At 46.2% G+C, this 19,609-nt stretch overlaps 1 protein-coding gene across 1 annotated transcript in view; it reads left to right on the top strand.

Moving 5' to 3' along the window:
• ERGIC1 (endoplasmic reticulum-golgi intermediate compartment 1) overlaps positions 1-19,609 on the top strand; it is a 57,889-nt gene that overhangs the window by 17,738 nt on the left and 20,542 nt on the right. Inside the window, exons 2-3 of the mRNA XM_002195755.7 lie at positions 4,043-4,104; positions 10,347-10,419. Coding sequence (XP_002195791.2) covers positions 4,043-4,104; positions 10,347-10,419 — 135 coding nt within the window. The remainder of the gene's footprint in view (positions 1-4,042; positions 4,105-10,346; positions 10,420-19,609) is intronic.

Raw genomic sequence — 19,609 nt, 5'->3', positions numbered from 1 at the left:
GTTTGGCTCCTTTGAGGTCACCACCTGGATCTCACCTCAGTCTTTCCAAGAGGACTGTGGCACTGCTGGCCACCAGAGAATGGAGTTCTGCCCCAGACCTGCCTTAATCACACAGAGATTTGTGAATTTAGGAATCCCCTGCTCATCTCTGTGATGCTGTTTTACCAGTTTGTGGGCATTCCCACCAGGAAGGTGAGAAAGTTTTTTTTGCTGTGTCCTTTTAACTCTTGGATTGATAAAAGAGTACTGTAGCATTCCCTCATGTTAGTTATGGATGTTGGTTCCTGCAAACCTCTGACATTTCCAAACGGGCTTTTTTTATTTCTTTGTTTGCAGCCCTGCTTTCCATTGAAAGAAAAGACACTATAGATGTGTCAGGAAATTCCTTTGTTGTACTGATGACAGCCTAATTCTATCTTTAGCCTCATATTCTGGAATTGCAAGGTCCAGCCTTCCCTTTATGAGAACACGCATGACCTGGAGGAAGAACTTTCCTAGCAGCAAGTTTGTTGTTTCCACTCTAAAACGATGTTAATTGATCAGCTCAAAGATACAACTTCGCCTTACAAGTCTCGCCTTTCTGAGGGCAGGAAGAAACTTGCCAAAAGCTAAATATAAACAACGTGCAGTGGAAAATGCACATGTGCCTGCTGTGGGAGTGTGAAGTGATGTCTCCTTTCCTAAGGCAGGATGAGCTGCAGGTTAAGGGAGTGCACTGAGCAGTTGTAAATCTACACCCTGGTTCCTCCAGGTCACGAAAGATGACTCCCAGCCTGTGGCAGTGGCTGCTCAGGGTGGCACAGGGGTGTGTGTGCCCTGTGGGCTGGCAGCTGCAGCCCCTCTGCACATCCAGCCTCCCTGCAGCATTGCCAACACCTTCCACTGCTTTGGGTACAGCAGCTCTTGCAACAGAGCACGAGGTTCCTGTTTGTTCCCAGGCTACAAATACTCCTCCAAGTGACCAATGCCTCAGGAACCTGGAGGCTTGTTGGAATTTTTACTGCAGGTGCTTGCAGGAACTCTGACCCGAGGGCAGGTAAAACCTGTTCCCCTCTGCCATGCACACAGCTCCACTGCCTCCTCCCTCCTGCATTACAAATCATTCTGCTGTCTAATCCTCATGCTTTTCTCTTCCCAAGACAGTGTAAGTGCTCTCCTGGGACTGCTTTCAGTTCTGGGAGGTAGGCAAAGAGCCAGTGGCAAAAGGAGAAAGGTTTTTCTAGCCGAGGCAGATTTTTAACCCTTAGGTCTGATAGGAGCTACCACAAATCTCCCATTTCTTGGGGCTTTGGGTCTCCTGTTACAATAATTCTAGGTCTGATAGGAACTACCACAAATCTCTCATTTCTTGGGGCTTTGGGTCTCCTGTTACAATAACTCTAGGTCTGACAGGAACTACCACAAATCTCTCATTTCTTGGGGCTTTGGGTCTCCTGTTACAATAACTCTTGTCAACTTCACAGACTTGTTTGAGACGTTCGCTTGATTTACTTATTTTTATTCTTACATATAATTAACAAAGCCTTCTTTGGGCTGCTGTCCTCATTGCTAGCATTTGATCTCTCTGGTGTCTCCCAAGCATACTTTTCAAGCTGTCATTGACTCCTTTAAATTTCATATCTTCTTCTAACTTGGAGTTTAAATAAGTGAAGAAGGTGGCTCTTTGTCCTGGCCATGCCATCTCCCATCATTCTCCTCAAACTTTGATGCCATTTGGGTTTCCCCCTTGCCCTTCTCTGAGTGCATAAACCCCACTTCTGTTTTCACTAATAGGGATCAGACTGAGGAAATTGTATAAATTGTGGCCAGCATCAGGTGAGAAGTTGCCTGGAACCCTGAGGACTGCTGTTCCTGTATGGATTATGAGCCCTCCTAGCTCAGCACATGTCTTTTCCAAGCAATTGATTGTTCTGCCAGGGGACTTGCACGTAGCCAGTCCTTTTTCTTTTGGGCTGGTGATCATTTGGATTTGTTGGTATCACAAATCAGTGAGCAGAATCTAACCGGCAGCATTTGCCTCTTACCCCAAATTTGTCTTTTTTGATTGTTGTGATCATTCCAGCATTCTTGTGCAAGCTTTAATACACCTTCCCTCCTCCCCTTCCCTTCTGCTTGGGTCAGGTTCTGGATGTCATCCTTCAGGCTTCTGCTTTCATCCCTAAAAGCTTAATTGAGCACTTTCTGTAGTGTCTCTGCCTAATCCAAGCTTACTTAGGCCATGAAAAAGTTAATTTGTGGTGTCGGGTGTTACTTACGTGATGAAATGACAATCTCAGAGGAGAGAACTCTGCCTCATACGACATCAGCTTTCCAGTGAGTTGTTTAAAAAGCCGATTTTTTTTTTTTTTTTAAGCTGTGATGGGCCATCATTTCAATACTAGTAAATATTTCTGATGGTGAGAACAAACTTCCTTTTATAGTATCCACACACTGCTGTTTTTACTGAATCCAGCCTGGAGCTGTTTCCTATTTCTGAGTGTTGGCTCACACTCAGCAGCTCCTGGTGTTCACGTGCTCTGTCTCCCTCTGTTTCTCTCTCAGCTTTTTTAGCCTTGTTGATCTATTATTGTGACTTTGGCCAGACGACGCCAGCTTTCAGCATTTAATGGGCTGCGAGAGCAACAGCTTCCTCTGCCTTCGAGACCATGATGTCATCAGCTACTTTGGGTTCTTTCACCATCCTGATGCTTGGTGGATGTGGAAAGAATGCAAACAGCACTTTCCAGATGTTCTCGGGGCAGCTGGAAAACCATACATGGATTGTTTGGCTGGGGAATATTGCTGGTCTGATTAGGAGGCAGCAGGGAGAAGGGGGATGAAAACACAGCTCCTGTGCAGCAGTGCTGTCAGGTGTCTCACAGAGGGTTGTTGGGGTGTTAAGGGGTGGCACAGCTTATTCAGGACTCCAGCTGGGCAGCTGAAATATCTTCCTACCTGCACTCCATTCCCTCTCTTCCCTGCCTTCCCCCAGCTTCAACTCCTGACTGAAGCACAGCATCCTTCTGATCTCCTGCAAGGCAAATGCTTTGTTCATGCAGTTCCTCACAGTTATCTCAGCAGTTGAAGACTAAAGAAAAGAACAGTTATCTAGTTTTTAAACTCCCAGTAAAATATTTGATGTAGTAGGAGCTACTGAATAAACACAGGGGTGTTTCATCTTGGTGCAGTGTAGACTGGGAATTTGGAAGCCCTCTCCAGGGCTGGAAAAAGCATCAGCTCTCACCCACTTGTGGCATATCCAAAAAAGTCTATTTTTAGGGAGAACCGGTCACTTCCTTCTTTAGGGTGGGTGGGTGGGTGTTTTTAATGCATTAATTAATTTTTATTGAGTGATGGAAAAGCTGATGTCAGAGCTGCATTGCGGTTGGGCGTGCAGGAACACAAGGTGGTAGGAAATAACACAGCTAACACATGAGGGCAGGGAGAGTTTAACCATGGGCAGTTTAAAATAGCAAAGCTGAGCCTTATGGATATTAAAAACTATGACTGAATCAAAACAACGGGCTAATATTAAACTGGGCTTAGCTGGGGGAGGAAGAAACCTGTTGGGTTCATTTCTGTTGTGGTATCCGATGTCCTAGGGACTTTTTTTTATCTCAACACCTGGATTTCTGACTTAGGGGTTGTCTATTTTTGGCTTTGCAGGATACAAATGACAAGGGGCAAAATGTAGGTTGTGTTTTACTGGGGTTTTTATTCAGGAGTCTGAAGAGTATCCTTTTCTTTTTACAGTGGTCTATAAACTTGTCCAGCATGACTTCTTGCCTGGCTGCTCTCGCAGTTCGGATTGCACAGATCCACAGCAGGGAGGGGGAGGGAAATGCTTTGGAAATGGGAGCCAAGACAGAGCACAGTTACATAATTGTACAAAAGAAAAGGGTTTTTTTGTTTTGTTTTTTTCCTTCCCATATCCTCCTGCCTACTGAAAAAATGTTGTTGGAAAGCTGGATGGAAAAAACTTCAGCATCGTTCATCCCTGTGGGGGCATGAAATGTATTGAAATGTTCCACCTGTTTTATGGCTGGTGCTTTTCCTCTTTCAGGTTTGACATCTACAGGAAGGTGCCAAAAGACCTTACACAGCCAACCTACACAGGGGCCATTAGTAAGTAACTTCTTTTTGATGTCCTTGCATAGCCCTGGTCTAAAATTAAAGATTGTTTGGCCTCTCTGTCTGCAGGGAATTCATTTAAAGGGATGTTAAGTGTTGGAAAGGGTGTCTTTTGTTGCTGAGGCAGCTTGTTCTGCCCATCAAACAGTGGAATAGTTTGTGTGAATTCAGAATTGTAGCATGGCTTGGGTTGGAAGGGGCCCTAAAGAGCCTCCAGCTCCAACCACTGATAGGGATCCACTCTCACTGCCATGTATCAATACACAGACTTTGGCTGATACAGATCTCTTGCCTTGGGCCCCTTTTCCTTCCTTCCTGCTCCTGAGGGAGGCTGAGTAATGCCATTTCACACAATTATGTGCAGGAGCTGGCTGGGCAGAGGGCTTGGTAAACATTGATCAGGCTGATCCTGCCTGGCCTGTCATTACCCTGCTCATGCAGCTCTGCTGGCCCTTGGAGCAGGCACTGCCTTTGATCAGGGAGCTGTGCCCCACTCAGCCATGCTGAGAGGTGGGTCAGTAGTCTTGTGTGTCACTGCTGACGTGAGTGATGTCACATCCCTTGGTGACAGCACGCAGGACTGACTCAGTGCCAGTGAATCAGGACACAAAGGAAAGCCCTCTGTGAGCTGGAGAAACTCCTGCCTGTGAGCATGGTCGAAGAACAGGTTGTCCAGGGTGCTGTGGAGTCTCTATCCTTGGGGATGCTCCAAAAAACCAGAGCTGGGCCTGAGCAACCTGCTCAGAGCAGGGGAGTTGGACAGGATGGGCTCCAGAGAGGTCCCTGCCAGCTTCAGCTACCCTGTGCTTCTGTGAAGATAACACATTTCCCTAAATATTTACTCTGGGTCCTTGTCCCCTGAGTTCTCCTGGCCACTGAATTACTTGTATCCCAACTCCCATTTGGGTTTGTTGAAGTTGTGAACAAAGAGCTTGACTCAAACTGTTTGGGAATTCAGGGGCGGATGAGATTTAGTGTTTTGAAAGAACACTTTGAACTTGTGAGTGATCCTGCTTTCTCCTCTGTTTTGGAAACTAAGAGTTCCCACACTGCCACTGGGCTCCCTTTGAGAATTTGTCTTGTTATGAATCACCTGCAAAAGAGTATTTTAGAAGCAAAAAAAAAAAAAAAGAAAACCATCAAAGGCCACGGAGTTTAGGCTTTCAGATCTGCAGTAAACAGCTCAAGTGATAAGTCTGTTGTGGGAAGGCTTCAAGGTTGTGACTCTTCCTTACAATTATTAGCTGACTTATTTCTCTCTATTGTTATTTACAGCTTCTCAGGCTTTGATTTTCTTCTCTAACTGGTTCGCCTTCTTTTTCTCAGAGGGTTTTAGGCAGCCTGATAGAAGCTTCTGAGCCACACAGGCTCACAGCAAACAAACTGGTGGCTTTGCCTGTGAGGATCTTGTGAGCAGCTTTTCTAATGGGCTTTTTTCTGTCTGACCAAGCCTGTGGCTTGTAATTTGAAAGCCACTAATCTTAGGTGTTGTAGGAGGCCATGGATGAGACCAGCCCATTGCCAGGCCAGTTGGAAGCCTGGGAAGATTGCATGACCTGGTGAAAAACTGCTTTAGGGAAGTCAGCTTTTGTTAACACTGGGGGCTTGAGTGCAGGGAAAGGTTCTGACTCTCAAAAAAGCTTTTAGGCTTTAGTAGACATATGGAATTACTATGACTGCAACTTTATTTTGGCTTTCTTCAAGTCCTCCAAGTTTTACAGAGCAGATATAAAATAGTCCATGATATCCAACTATTAATTTAGGCCTTTCCCATATGATTTCTGCTGAAACCTTAGTTCAGTATCACTTCTGGTGCTGAAGGCTTTCTGGAATAGGAATGGACTTACTACAGGGTTTCAGCAGTGGCTTTTGGATTGTATCAATGTCTATTTAAAAAAAAAGTGTTGGGGGATTTTGAGGGAGAAGAGCAGGTGATCTCGAACATGAGCAAGCTCAGAAGCCAACTGGAGTTATTGAGGCTTTATTAGGTATAGATTTTTAATTCCCAAATTTGTACGCAGTGAACGCTGCATACAAGATACTTCAGATCTGTGTGGCAGCCACTCAACTACAAACTATTTTTTTAGGAATGAAGGAACCAAGAATTTACTAAGAGTGAGGTTTGTCCAGAACAACACAGCCACTGCTGTGGTGTAGAAGTTACTCATTCCTTTTCCTCAATAAAAGTCCCTTTTTCAGGCAGCATCCCTGTCGTGCTGTTGTCCCTCTTCCAGCAGTTTTTGCAGGTCCTTCCACTGTGTGTAGCATGTCTGTGGTGCCACTGTGACAGCCGTGGTGACAGCCTGGCCATGTTTGGGTACAGAGGCAGCAGCAGCAGCGCTCCTGGCTGGCTGACAGTTGGCATCTGGCTGGACAGGAGCAGTGGGGCTCTGGAGAGGAGCCTGCAGCCCAGGCAGCTGCTGTCACCATCCTGCTCTCCAGCCATCAGTGTGGATGCATAGTTTACATGCACATGTTGTATGCACACATGGAAACGTTATCCAGAAATATTCTGTGCTGTTTGGGGGCTGGAGTTTTAAATACACATCAGGAAATATTGAAGTTATGATTCACATGGCGCCTGTAACGGGACCCGTTCCTTGTGCTTCTTAGCAGTTTGCTCCAGTGAATAATAAATACTATTAATTTTATGCCTTAATATAGGCATGGCTCCATGTTCTCAGTCTGTGTGATGTGTTAAACACTTTGCCTTTCTCTCATTTCTCGTGGGGTGGGGAGGCAGAGCCAGGAATGTACGCAGACGGGGTTTGTAGTGGAAGGGGTAAGCACAAAAAGGTTAGTGCAGAAATAAAAACCTTGGCAGAGTTTCCCATCCTTTTGGGATTGCATATTAGCAGTGTGTCTACACCAGCAACCTTTGATATATTGATCATGTTATCATATTAGAGCTTTAAAAAACCTGTCTCAGATGCTGTTTGAGCTCTGTGGGAATGTCACCGTGCTCTTGCAGTTAACGAAGCTTTATGCATGAATTGTTTGATTCTGTCTCATCCTAGCCTTTAATCTACTTTTCCAAATATAATACACTTGTCAAATGTGGGTGGTAGGATTGGACATTTGCATGGAAGCAGGTAAAAGCCTTCACTGTGAAAGAAGCAGCTGAAGCACCCCGTGCATAAATTCCTGTGCTGGGAACATCATCTGTGCCTGCAGCTCCAGGCTGAGAGAGGAGCTCCTGTTCTGCACTGAGGAAATGCTGCCTCTGGAGAGAGTAACTGATAATGCTGTCACATCAGTCTCATGCCAAAAACTCCCCCTGCCCTGGAAATGTGTGTGTATAGGAAGAGTTTAACACTCCAGTGTCCTCTTTCCCAGAGTGTCTGACAGCAGATGCCTGAGAAGGAGCAGGAGGGGCAGGTTAAACACTTCACCAGGCTTTGCTCAGTTGGCTCCTGAGCTTCCTAAGCTGGAGTTGGTTCCTTGTGTTTAGTATCCCTCAATGGATTTCTTCCTCAGGGCATGCATGATTCCTTTTTGTAATCTAACAGGTTTTATTTCTTAAGCAACCTCAGCATCTGTAGTCAAGAATCCTCAGAATTCAGTTGTGTAAAGGAAAACCTCCCCTTGTTTTTAACCTCCCCTTTCCATGTAGTTCCCACACTGGAAGAGACAGTGAGTGGTTGTTCCCCACTCACCTCCTTCAGGCTGCTCATGATTTTATATCCCCCTCTCATGTCCACCCTCATTAATCTCTTTTACAGCTTCAAAACTCACTCTGTGGTTTGAGGACTGGGCTCATTGAGAAGCTTTGAAAGTCAGTCCCTGCCAGGCAGTTCAGGGCATTCTTGCAGGTTTTTTTAGATATAGGTTAGTGGAATTTTACTGTGCTGTGTTGGTAAGTATTGTCACGAACCTTCACTGCAAGAGCGGAACTGAAGATGGACTTGAGGGAGCAAGTACTGGAAAAGAAGGTATTTTGGTTATATAAGTGGCAGAGAAGGAAGTTGAAAAATTGGAGGAGAGAGGAAGCTCTGGGGAGAATTTAGTTAAGAGAGTTAGTAGTAGCTTTCCTAGAAGTGCTTGAGAGCAGAGAGGTCTGGCTGATGCTGTGGAAAGCCTTTATGGGATTATAACAAGCAGCAAGGAATATGGGAAGCAATTAAAGAAAAAAGGGTTGTATCTGTCAAACACTCTCCCCTGCAACTGCCAGAGATCAGAGATCTCGTGTCTCTCTGTCAATGATCAGCACTACAAACACTGGATCTACTCATGTGCTGCCTTGGTTTCTTTTTTTGGGCTCTTATGTAGGTGTGGATGTTCTCACAAGAATTTGTGCTGTGCTTTGAGCAGACCTTTCTCCTGGTGCCCCGTGCCAGGGGCTCAGCTGGGGCACAGCCCTGGTGACCTTCTGTGTCCTGACAGCCAAGACCTGGGAGCAGCTGTGTGTCCATCTGAGGTTTCTCTACAGGACTTAATATCCCTTCTTGCTTCCTGTTTTCCTACTGGTCTTCAGGGCTTTTTTCCTCTCTTTCCTCAATCCAACGAGTAGATTTTTTGGCACCTCTGATTTTGGCATCTCTGTACGAGGGATCCCTTGCACTGTAGAGTGGGTCAATAAATGAATCCCCAGTTGAAATTAATCTGATGAGGAAGGGGAAGCAACGCATTTCTCTTTCCTCAGAGCTGGAAGAATGAGGCACAAGGCTTTAGGTCACTCAAGGCTCTGTCTCAGTATTTGCCCTCAGCACCTCTTTCCTTCCCTTGCCTGTCCCATTCTTTACCAAGGGAGTGATAAAATTGTTCCCAGCCTGTTGTTACTTGAGCTTCCCAAAGGAATGGGCAGTCAGGCTGTACAGGTCATGTGGAGTAAAGTTGAAGAACATGGCTTTTTTAAAAAATGTATTTCTCAACCCTAATTAGTGGCTGTGGTGAAGTGGTCATTTCACAGAGAGCTGTGCTGGGGTGGGGGGGTTGTGCTGGGATTGTGCTCTGGCTGTCACAGCCCTGGAAGAGCCTGTCAGTTCCTGCTTTGCCTTTCTGTGAGTGATTCATGGTGAATTTGGGTATTGTGTTTAACACAGAGGCACAGTGCAGCCCTGTCCTCCTGAGCTGGCACATCCTTGCCTGCTCCAGTCATCCCTGATCCATAGGATTTACAACCATGCTTCCTTCCAGCCCCTCCTGTGTGGGTGACTGTCACTGCTGCCTCAATGCCCCTGCTCAGGGGTTGGAATAATTTCCTGGTGAAGACCAAACAGTAACATTCCAGTTGGAATAATTTCATGGTGGAGAACAAACTGTAACATTTCCAGTTGCTTTGGGTTCCCTCCATGCCATTCCAGGTTGGAATTCCTAGGAATTGTTGTCTGGGTACCTCACAATTCCTTAAGTGGGGATTTTCCCTCTCTGCAGAGTCAGTTTGTCAGCAAATGGAGAAATTAGAGAAGTCATTGGCTGCACAATTCCAGTATTGCCACTCTGCTGTCCCAGCTCTGAGGTGCCTTACACGAGAGCCAAAGTGTCTCCTCATCCCCCAAACACCACGTAAGGGCACTGTGTGCTTTCAGAACAAGGAGGTGCTGGTTCTTTCTGCCTTCTGGAGGTTTTAATAGTGATAAAATTGGGGGCCAAGGCTCCAAAGAAGCGATGTTGTCAAGCAGCTGTGTCAAGAAGAGCTCCCTCTTCATGACAATGGCAGATCAGCATTGTGTGCTGAAAATGGAGAATGGAGGAGCTGTGGGGAGATGGAAATCATGACAGAAAAAGTGGTCCAAAAGTGGAAGATATCCCTGTTATGGGTCATTAATTATTAAGCCAAGGGATGCTTATATTTTCACTGCAAGAGGCAAAGAAATTAAGATGAGGCTTTTCTGGATAATCTTGCCTGAAAGCAGAATTAAGACATTCCTTTGGTAAGTTCCAAGGGTGGGGATGCAGTGGTCAGGATTTTATGTGAATTTGAGGGCTTTTATTTTTTTTTTTTCTTGTGTGCAGAATCTTGTAGTGTTTGCTCAGCGGGAAAGACACAATTTTGGTATTTATGCATTCATAAACTTATATAACTTTTAATGGTTCTTCAGGATGTTTGGATATTGGCATAGCAATGAAGTCACTGCTCTGGTGGGCTCCTCTGTGTCATGGACATTAAAAATTGTTAATTCTCAATTGTGTATGGGTGGCATATCCATAGGGGCAGTGATATGGCTGTTGAAAACAGGTTTTGTCTTTGTTAGACATACAAAACTAACCTTTCCCTCTCCTTGCCTCTGTTCCAGTCTCTGTCTGCTGCTGTCTCTTCATATTGTTTCTCTTCCTGTCTGAGCTCACCGGATTCATAGCCACTGAAATGTAAGTAAAAGTCATGTTTTCCCCTGTTTGTGTGGATGTGAATCTTTACAGCTTTACTGTTATCTGAGAGAAATATTCCTGTAATTTCACTAGGTCATTTAATTGCCTAATAGCTTTGGGATTCCTTTAGGTTGAGTCCAAATTCTCAGACATCCATTCAGCTTTTTAATTTGCTAAAATTAATAGGCAAACTTGGTTCTGAACTATTTTTGATAGAGGAAGCTGTTCCAGACTTGCTTGATCCTTTATTAGCTGCATGCTGGATTGCATAATTAGCAGCATGGAGAAATGGATTGCATAAAATAAGAATTATTAATTTAATATCAATAATTGCTTTTTTTATTATGTCAGAGCTGAATCTCTGATTCATGCAGGTAGTTTTATTAATGTGTGAATTTTTTCTTCTTTTGTTGAAAGAAGAAAACCTTATTCACAAGTTTTGTGCCTGAGGACAAGTTGCCCCAGGTGGTGACAGCTGTGAGAAAAATGAAAATAATTTCTACTTTTAAAAATTGCTCATTGAACACGTATGAAGTACTTATTAACACCGAGTTAATCAGATTTTTATTTTTTCCCCCTGATCTCATATTCTTCCTGCCTCAAAGTAAATTTTCAGTAGCTCTTAGCACATCTACCTTTGTTTTGGGCTCTAGGAAACCTTCTCCATCACCCTGCTGATGTGGCAGTGAGCTCACTGAGTGTGAGGCACAGTTCCTGGATAGTTGGGAAGGGTGGAACTGATGTCAGGCTCACATGATAGTCCTGATAGCAAGAGATGTCAGTGCTGAGCTAAAAGCCTCTGAAACCTTGCTTAGATGGACCATTTTGATAACCAAGAGACTCTCTCATTGTTTTTGTGCAGCTCTGTTTTGGATCAAGAGTATAATTTCAGGAATAATGTTAAGCTTGACTAATGTTTAACTGAGGGCAGGAGTGTGATCAAGCTCGAGATCATTTTTTGTGCCCGTTGCACGTTTACTTCAGAGATGGCATCTCAGATTAATTGCTTGCTCACTGTTTCTTTGACTTCAGTTCCGTGTGTTTGCTTGTGAAATCCGGGGTCACCTTATCAGCCACTTCACAGAGCTGAGTTTCCTTGGGTTTCTTGTTTTAAAAAACACAGAAAAGCTAGACAGACTGCTTCAAGTAAAGCACTGCTTTTTCTTGCTCTCCTCATCCTCTTGCCTGGTTTTCTTTTTTCTTTCAGTTAATGTGTTACAGGAGGAATTAGTAATATTTACCCAGTTTTGACCCAGTTATTGTAGTAGTGGCAGTTTCCTGACTAGAAATTCCTTTTAGAACAGCACAATTGCATAATTCTCTGAGGCCTCTTCTTGCTTTTTCCTTAAGAATATGATGCATTTTCCACAGAAATATTGGGAAGTGCTGTAAGCATGCTCAGCTGACAAGTTCCTCATTAAAACCTCAGAGAGATGCTGAAGTGCCTTTCCCAGCAGGAGCTGCGTGGGGAGGAGGTGTTTGCAGGCAATAAAGGAGTAAAATTTGAGAGAGGATGTCATACAAGAGTCTGGGACAAATGACTGCAGGAACCTGATTCGTCATGGACTGTCCAAGACAAAAGCTCACACAAAAGAGTAGGACAACCTCCTTCTGATGAGTTAAAAGTCATCAGACTCTTGCTGGGAACATTCACCCCCAGCACTTGTGAAAAGGCTCTCCCAGAACAGCGGAAATACTTCAAAAAGTCACTTCAAGTCCTTCCCAGTTCAGCAACTTCGAAAGCAGGAGTGAACTTTTATTTTCCATTTCTTACTCATTGGTTTATCTTCTGAGAAACGCAGTACAAGTTGTTGTGAGCCTCTTGTGGTTCCCTTTCACTCAGGTATTACTGGCAGTGAGGCAGCAGAGCCTCATCATTGGGAATAAGAATTGGGAGCTCTGCATGGTCTGGAACTTGTGAGAGCTCTGTGCTGCCATTAAACTGGGTAATAGCAAATAACAGGGGAAAAACTGTCTCAAGAAGGTTTTTGAGCCTTATTTTCCCATGATCCAAATACTTAGAAATATATGGAGGAGTCCTATGTGCAAACTGTTCAGTTCTCATCAACTTTTATTGCAAGCTTCAAGGGTTTTTTTAGTATTAAGAGTCTCCTACAACAGATACCTCACCCACATTGAATTTTCCCAATGCCAGCAGGACCTGAATGATTATAGGTGTGCAGTTACATGGGATGAACTTTCCTGCTTTGTCACTGCCAGCTGTGCTGTGAGACTGCATCCCTCTTTCTCCTTCTGTGTCATATTTCCCTTAAAGCACTTGACAGAGCCAAGCTGGGTGGGGAGAGCTGCACAGTTTTGATGACAAGGTGAGCACTTTACCTGGTGTTTTACATCAGAGACGTGGCAGATTCCCTGCTGAGCACTCCTGCTTCCCTCAGAGCCCTGTTCCACCAAGTTTTTGTGTGTGGGATGTGTGCAGGGACAGCTCCTCCAGCGCAGAGGTGTCCACAGGATTCCTGTCTCACTCTCAGCACCGAGAGCTTCCCTTGGTGGCTGCATTTCAAGCAAGAGGTTGGTGTGGTTTGTTGAGCTCGTGGTGCAACATGAGAAAAGAAGCTCTGCTCTGCACCACACTGACCCCAAACACTCACTGGCTCCTGCCCACTGCTGGACTTTCTTCCACGTTCACATGAGTGCAGCAGCCTCAGTGCCTGGCATTACTCGAAATCTTGGTTTGGCCGCTCTTGCCCAACTTCAAAGCTGTTTTTCCTTGACCAGCCCATTGTGGTAGCATTTACAGTCTCAGCTGCTGAAGGCTTGTCTGGGTGGCAGAGAGCCAAGAAATGACAGCCTCATCTCAAGGATCAGAGTCACAGCCCTAAACCCAAACATTACCTGTGTGGGGAGGACGGCAGCTGTGTCATAACTCGTGTGGGCATTTCTAATGAGTGCTGGGGCTGTGTCTGGGCGCAGGAGCTGACTCCAGTTAGGAAGTCAAACCAAGACACTGCAGGAAGCTCATGGAAGAGGTAACACACTCTAAAGGCATGTCCTATTCGGCTGCTGACGGGTTTCCTGGGGAGACCAGCTCTGAGGAGGGTAGAAAACTCCCAAGCTGCTCATCTTCCAGATTTATCGTGTGACCCTAACAGGCCTGTGAGCAGCCATGAAGGAAATCCAAGCTTGGCACTTACCTGGGGCTGCATCCTTCCCAGGAAAAGCACAGTCAAGTACTGGTGAGGGAAAGAGCTTTTTTCTTTCCTCAGTCACAACCCATCATTGCCATTAAGGGGAGGGTGAGTTTAACTCTAGAAGTCAAGGATCTGCTTGATTTTTATGGTTTTTTTAGTCCAGACTGAGTGTGACTGGAAGACTTAGTCCAAACTTCAGGCATTGGAATGTCCCCATCCCTGGAGGCGTCCAGGGAACACCTCAGTGCTCTGGGCTGGGTCAAAAGGTGGGGATGGGTCACAGGTTGGACTCAATGATCTTGGAGGTCTTTTCCAACCTCAGTGATTCCAAGAACCTTGATGAATCTCCTCAGTTCTGTAGAAGATGAAGAAAAGGAGGTCTGTGCTCCACATTTGAACATTGAAAAGTGAACAGCACGAAACACTCTTGTCCCACTGAGCCAATGACTCAAATGGCTGAAGAAATTAAGCTAAAGGGTTAAACATATCTGGTTTTTCCTGGGCAGGACCAAGAGCTGGTTGAGTTGAGAGTAGTCTGAGTGCTGGGAATGGCTTGTCCTGCCTTTAGCAGCCTCCTCATTCCTCTGCTGCTGTGCTGCAAACCAGAAGCATAGAAATCACCCATCTCTTTTCTAATTAACTCAGATCAGCGCTAGACGTTAATAGCTGGCAAGATGATAATCTCCCAGTTTTATCACCCTAATTAGGTCATGAATTATGCCCTGTAAGATCAATAATAGTTTTCCAAGTATTCCATCATTAAGGATTAAAGATGTAATTAACTAATCTAGTCTGCCTTGCATTGGCAGCCAGGGGAAGGGGTAGGAGGGTATGAATGTGGTGCTTGTGGTATGAATGTTTGTGCTCAACACTAATTCATCTGCCACAGCACACTGTAGGAAGCAACAGACTGTTCCTGGCAGTGTTTGCCTTTTTTTTTTTTTTTTTTTTTTTTTTATGTAATAACAGACAAAAACCTATCTGAAGTGACAAGTTTGCAAATTGGAAAGCTGAGCCCCCCACAAGGCAATTAATTACTTCAGCAGAATTTCTGCAGTAAAATTGCTTCCTTTTCATGAAAGCATAAAACATGAATCACAGAATATCCTGAGCTGGAAGGGACCCACTAGGATGATCAAAACCCAGTTCCTGGCCTGAAACAGGATAGCCCCAAGAAGGCTGTCGGGAGCGTGGGAGGAAGCAAAACTCCTTGAGTTTCAGGGAGCAGAGTTCTTGTCCACACTGGATTCATTTGCATGCCCAGGACTGATCCTGCAGAGCAGCAGGATTGTCACCAGACCTGTCTTGAGAGGCTTTTTATCCCCTAGTTCTGCAGAGTGTGTGGGGTGTGTTTTGTGGCTCTCAGCCCATGGAAGTGGTACCAACCAGCAGAGTGTGATCCTGCTGCACCAGGGGTTCCTTCTGCTGCAAACCCTCATCTGGGAGCACAAGCCAAGAGATGCCACAATCCACTGAGCTGGAGGCACCTCCAACCCTGCTGGCTCAAACATTTGAGGCAGATGAAAAGCTGGAGCCAAGCAGCCCAGCACAGGCAGCAGAGCTTTGTAGGTGAAGGAAATTGGAGCTGTAATCCTGCTCCTGCCGCGGACTGACCTTGAGACAGACACTTTTCTGCAGAAGGATGTAATCCTTGGGAGCCCTGAGAGAGGTGGGCAGGTAAGAAGCTTAATTGATGTTTGCGTGGCGAGGTGGGGATTACCTAACAGGAGGTGCTGGAGGTTTGTGTGGGGTTGCTGTGCCCTGTGTGGGCTTGCAGGAAGCGGAAGGTCGTGTCATGATGTCATTTGCAATTCCTGACTCAAGTCTACATTGACGTCTTTCCAACCCTTCTCCTTCTTCCTGTCTCCTGGAGAGCTGTAATCCCTTCCTTTGTAGGGCAGCGTGTTTGCTGTGCTCCACAGCTGATCTGGGACAAGCTTCTTCACACTCAGGAGCTGATTGGGATGCAGAAGATGACAAATGTCACAGCAGCAGACACATGACGCAGTAGAGAGTTTGCTGACCTGCTTGTTGTTGTTTCTTCGCACAAATTGAAAAGAAGATTTGTCTCTCTGCTCTGGCACCACTGAAAATGTGGTGATGCAGGAATCTCAGCATTGGAGGGTTGTGTTTCTGGAATCTGGTTGATTAGAGCTGAAAGGGCAAGTGGAGCCAAGAGGGCTCATCTGAGAAAGTCTTTTGAGAAGCTTTGGGCTTCCTCAAGAAAGAATAATTATTTTCCCTCTTAGGCACAGGGTCCTGGAGATGAGAGGGTGCCTCCTGGGAGTTGGAGGACAAGGTAAAGTGCAGCTTTCTGGAGTGAGTGGCTGTATTTTCTCTGTGGCTGGTGACTGAGGAGGACTCTGGCTGATTGCTTGCTGTGAAAGGGGGAGAAAAAAGGCTAAAACCTGAATCAGGGACTTGGGACAAGGAGGATAGAGGACAAGGCAGATGTGTTTAGAGGGCACCCACGCAGTGTGTGGAGCTGTGGAAGGTGGATGCAGTGCCCACCCTCTGGTCCAAAGGGCTGCAGGCTCTTCGGCTGTTGAACTGCTGGTTAATGGCCAGAGCCGCTGGGTAGAAAGAAGTTACTGTGGAAGTTTTGTTTCTGGGGAAACAGAGCTGTTGTGCCATAAATCTGAGAGCTAAAGCACCGGGAACAGGTCTGACTTTCTTTGGATAAAACCCTGGAGCCATGGCGTGCCCTCTGGCTGCTGTGGCCCCTTGTCCTTGGCTCTCTCGTGCCATTGCTGTGATCTGGCCTAAGGGTCCCTCCTGTTTTTGCGTGGAAGGCTGGAAGTTTGTAAGCAGACAGGGTAAGCAGCCCAGCAGCATCACTCAGGAATGTGAAGTATTTCCAAGTGGCTCTTTCTAGAAGTGAAGCAGATTCCTGATGTGTGGATCATGGAGAAACTTCCCTCCTGTTCCTTGGGTCAGTGGTGGGAGGCTTTGTGGGGGTGGGAGGTCCAGCTCTCACCTGTTGTGTGTACTCATTGTACTTTCAGAGCTCTGCACCCTCGCCCTCCTTCATTGTGCTGCTTTTATTCAAATATTCCTTACTAGCAGCCAGGAAAACACCAACTCCTACGTGTTTGGAGAAGGTACACCATGTCTTTGGAGTCACAATATGACCAATATCACTGCCTCTCTCTGCCTGGCCTCGGGTTTTATTTCCCTTGTGACCATCCCAGATTTACTGTTAAGGCACTGTTACTCCTGGGACACTTTGTATTCCAGGACAGACAGCTATAAATTAAGAGTCAACTTCTTTTCTTCCACCAGAGACCTTCCTCCTTCAGGGAGAGTGGCTGGAGGGGGTAAATAGTGCTTTTCCTGACATCCCAGGAGAGTCTGATTTAATGGTAGCAAGGGTGAGTGCAATGTGGCTTCGTGGCCCTGGGGAGGAGGATGGCAAGGGACATGTGAGTGCCAGCCCTTTGCCACCCAAACCTGGGTGCCAGAGGTTCACTGGAAGGAATAGCCTTGACCATGGAAATTTGCATTACCTCTGAGATTTCCAGAATTCCAGTGCTCCAAATATTTGAGGAGAGGAATGGCCAGTTTATTAAAAATAACATTTCTTGTGAGGTTTGCCCCACCGAGTGCAGCCTGTGGTGTGTTGTCATTGTAGCCTTGGTTCCCCATAGTGAGAGGGAATATCAGTGACACACAAAGGATGCACTTTGGGGCTGGATTTGTCAGTTTGGGTCCTCAGCAAGAGCTGATCATGCCATGAGGAGGCAGTGGCTGGAGCTGGGAGGGAGAAGCAGGATCCAGCTGGATGGGTGCCCCATGGAAGGTGACGCTGCTGGTGGAAATGAGGGGAAGGAAAGGAAGGATCCACTGTCACAAGCTGCCTGATGTCTGTGCAGTGATCCATTGGGTTGTGAAATTTGGAGCATGAGTTGGACAGGGGCAGGGGGCTACTGGGTGAGGAGGAGGAGGAGGAGGAAGCGGCCGTGAGCCTTGCCCAAGGGACAGGCTGGGAGCCACTGGTCCAGTGACCGGACTGCGGGACAGGAAACCAGTTTCCTTCACCTGCAGCTAATGAGCTGTGTGACCTGCACAAGCTGCCCTACTTCTCTGTGCCTCAGTGATCCAGCCAGCAGCCAAGTGACCTCAGCACTTGCCTTCCTCTGTCAGAGCTCCCACGGGCTCCCTGTGGACAGTTCATCCTCTGATTTTGGCCAGAGAAATCAGAAATTTCTTTCTTTCGCTCATCACCGAAAGGTTCCTGACAGGTTCAGGGTTAGAGATCGGCAAATACAAACAGTGCCCGTGCTAGGGCTTTTCTCCAGAGAGATGGGATGCTGAGCTGAGCTGCTGGACCTGACTGTGCTCTGCCAGCCCTGCTGTGAGTGCTCCTTTAGCCAGGAGCGCCGAGGTGCCACTGGTTGGGCATCCCTGGGCATCTCGGCTGGCACGGCGCTGGGAAGGAGCCAGGGCTTCTGAAATGGGCTGGCTGGAGCTGGGAAATGGATGGGAGCACTCGGGCAGCACTGAGAGCTGCCTTGCTCTGGGGGATTAATGCCAGTCTTGGCTGGAGCTGCTTCTCCCAGCCCTATTTGGATATATGACTTAATCCAATCTGCCCAATCTGTCAGTAATGAACACGTAGAGGAGAGAATGCATTCCACCCAGGAGGACAGGGCTCAGCCAAAAAGCTGCTAACTAGGTCACTGATGAGCAATCTTTCCCCTCCCTCTGTGTCATTTTTATTAATCACTTGAAAAATAGGTTGAGTAATGATTGCAAGCAACTTGTCAAGCCAATTAAAAACAGAGAAAGGTAGGGCTGTGAAGCCGAAGACAAATGCTGTGCTGGTTTTAAATGAGTGTCTGCAAACCCCACTGACCTGTGAGTAATTGCCTCCAAAAAAACTGGCAGCAGGTGTGTTTCTCAGTGTCAAGGTTTGTTTCTTCTGCATCCACAGGGCAAACAGTTCACCATGGCCAGAGGTGTATCACCAGAGCAAAATCACTTTGAGTCTGTCTTGTAGCTGCCTTGTCTTTGACTCTTAGCATGTGGACTCTCTAGTGGGGCTTGTCAAAGAGTTTAGTGCACTTTGAATGTAAAATAAAAATGCTACAGAGCACTTACTGGTTTTATTTTATGTAATTTGCCTGAATCTAAGCTCCCATAGCTTTATAATCTGCCCAGATGGAAGATAAATCATGAAATCTTATTTGTTGAACAGGGAAAAGAGCTTCTAGGCAATCTCGCCATCATCTCAGCTCAATGGGGTGAGTCTCCCCAGAGTGGATTCTCCAGGACCATTCAGCAAATTCAGCACTGGGGTTGTTTTGGTTTATTTTTACGTGTCGATTGGATTGTATGTGCCAACAATAAATATTTGTACTCCTGCCTTCTCTGCCTCTCTATCTGTGTTTTGTCTCCTGTGAGCTGCGTGCCAGCACTGTGGGTGCTCTGAGACAACATTACTCTTTGGGAGGCTGCTGTAGAGTGTGTGAGATCCTGCTGTCCAGGATGTTTCTTCCCATCTGTTCCTGGCTCAAATCCCCTTCTCCTCAATTTTAGTCACCACTTTTGGTTGCCATTCATAGCCTGGAATGTGATATTAAGGAGAGGAATACAAATATGCCGTGCTGCCTTCCTTCTCTTGCTGCTGCTCTGTCAGCTGGGTGGCAATAACAAAAGGCAATTAGTGACACAAATGAGCTTTCCTGGGGGTAGTTGAGAGCAGCCTTTCTCTAGAACTATTTATGGAACAAATGGAAAAACACATGATTCCCTCCTGCCTAAAAGGAGTAGCAGCCCAGGGGAGGGGAGGGTTGGATCAATAACCTGCCATCTCTTCAGCATTAGCCTCTTGTTTTGTAGCTCCTCTGAAACCCCTGGGTGGAGAAGGGTACAGGGAGCACAGAACAGAAGTTTTGGGTTTTACTGGTGCAGAACTTGTTTAAAGCCTCCTGCATTGCCAAGCAAAAAATCAAATTAAGCTGTGATTTGCCCCCATTCCCTTCTCTCTGTAACTCTGTTGTAGCCATCACACAATCAAACCTCCTCTTTCCAGTCTT

The sequence above is a fragment of the Taeniopygia guttata genome, chromosome 13 (genome assembly GCF_048771995.1).
Source record: "Taeniopygia guttata chromosome 13, bTaeGut7.mat, whole genome shotgun sequence".
In the NCBI taxonomy this organism is placed as follows: Eukaryota; Metazoa; Chordata; class Aves; order Passeriformes; family Estrildidae; genus Taeniopygia; species Taeniopygia guttata.
This window is presented reverse-complemented; position numbering and strand designations above follow the sequence as displayed.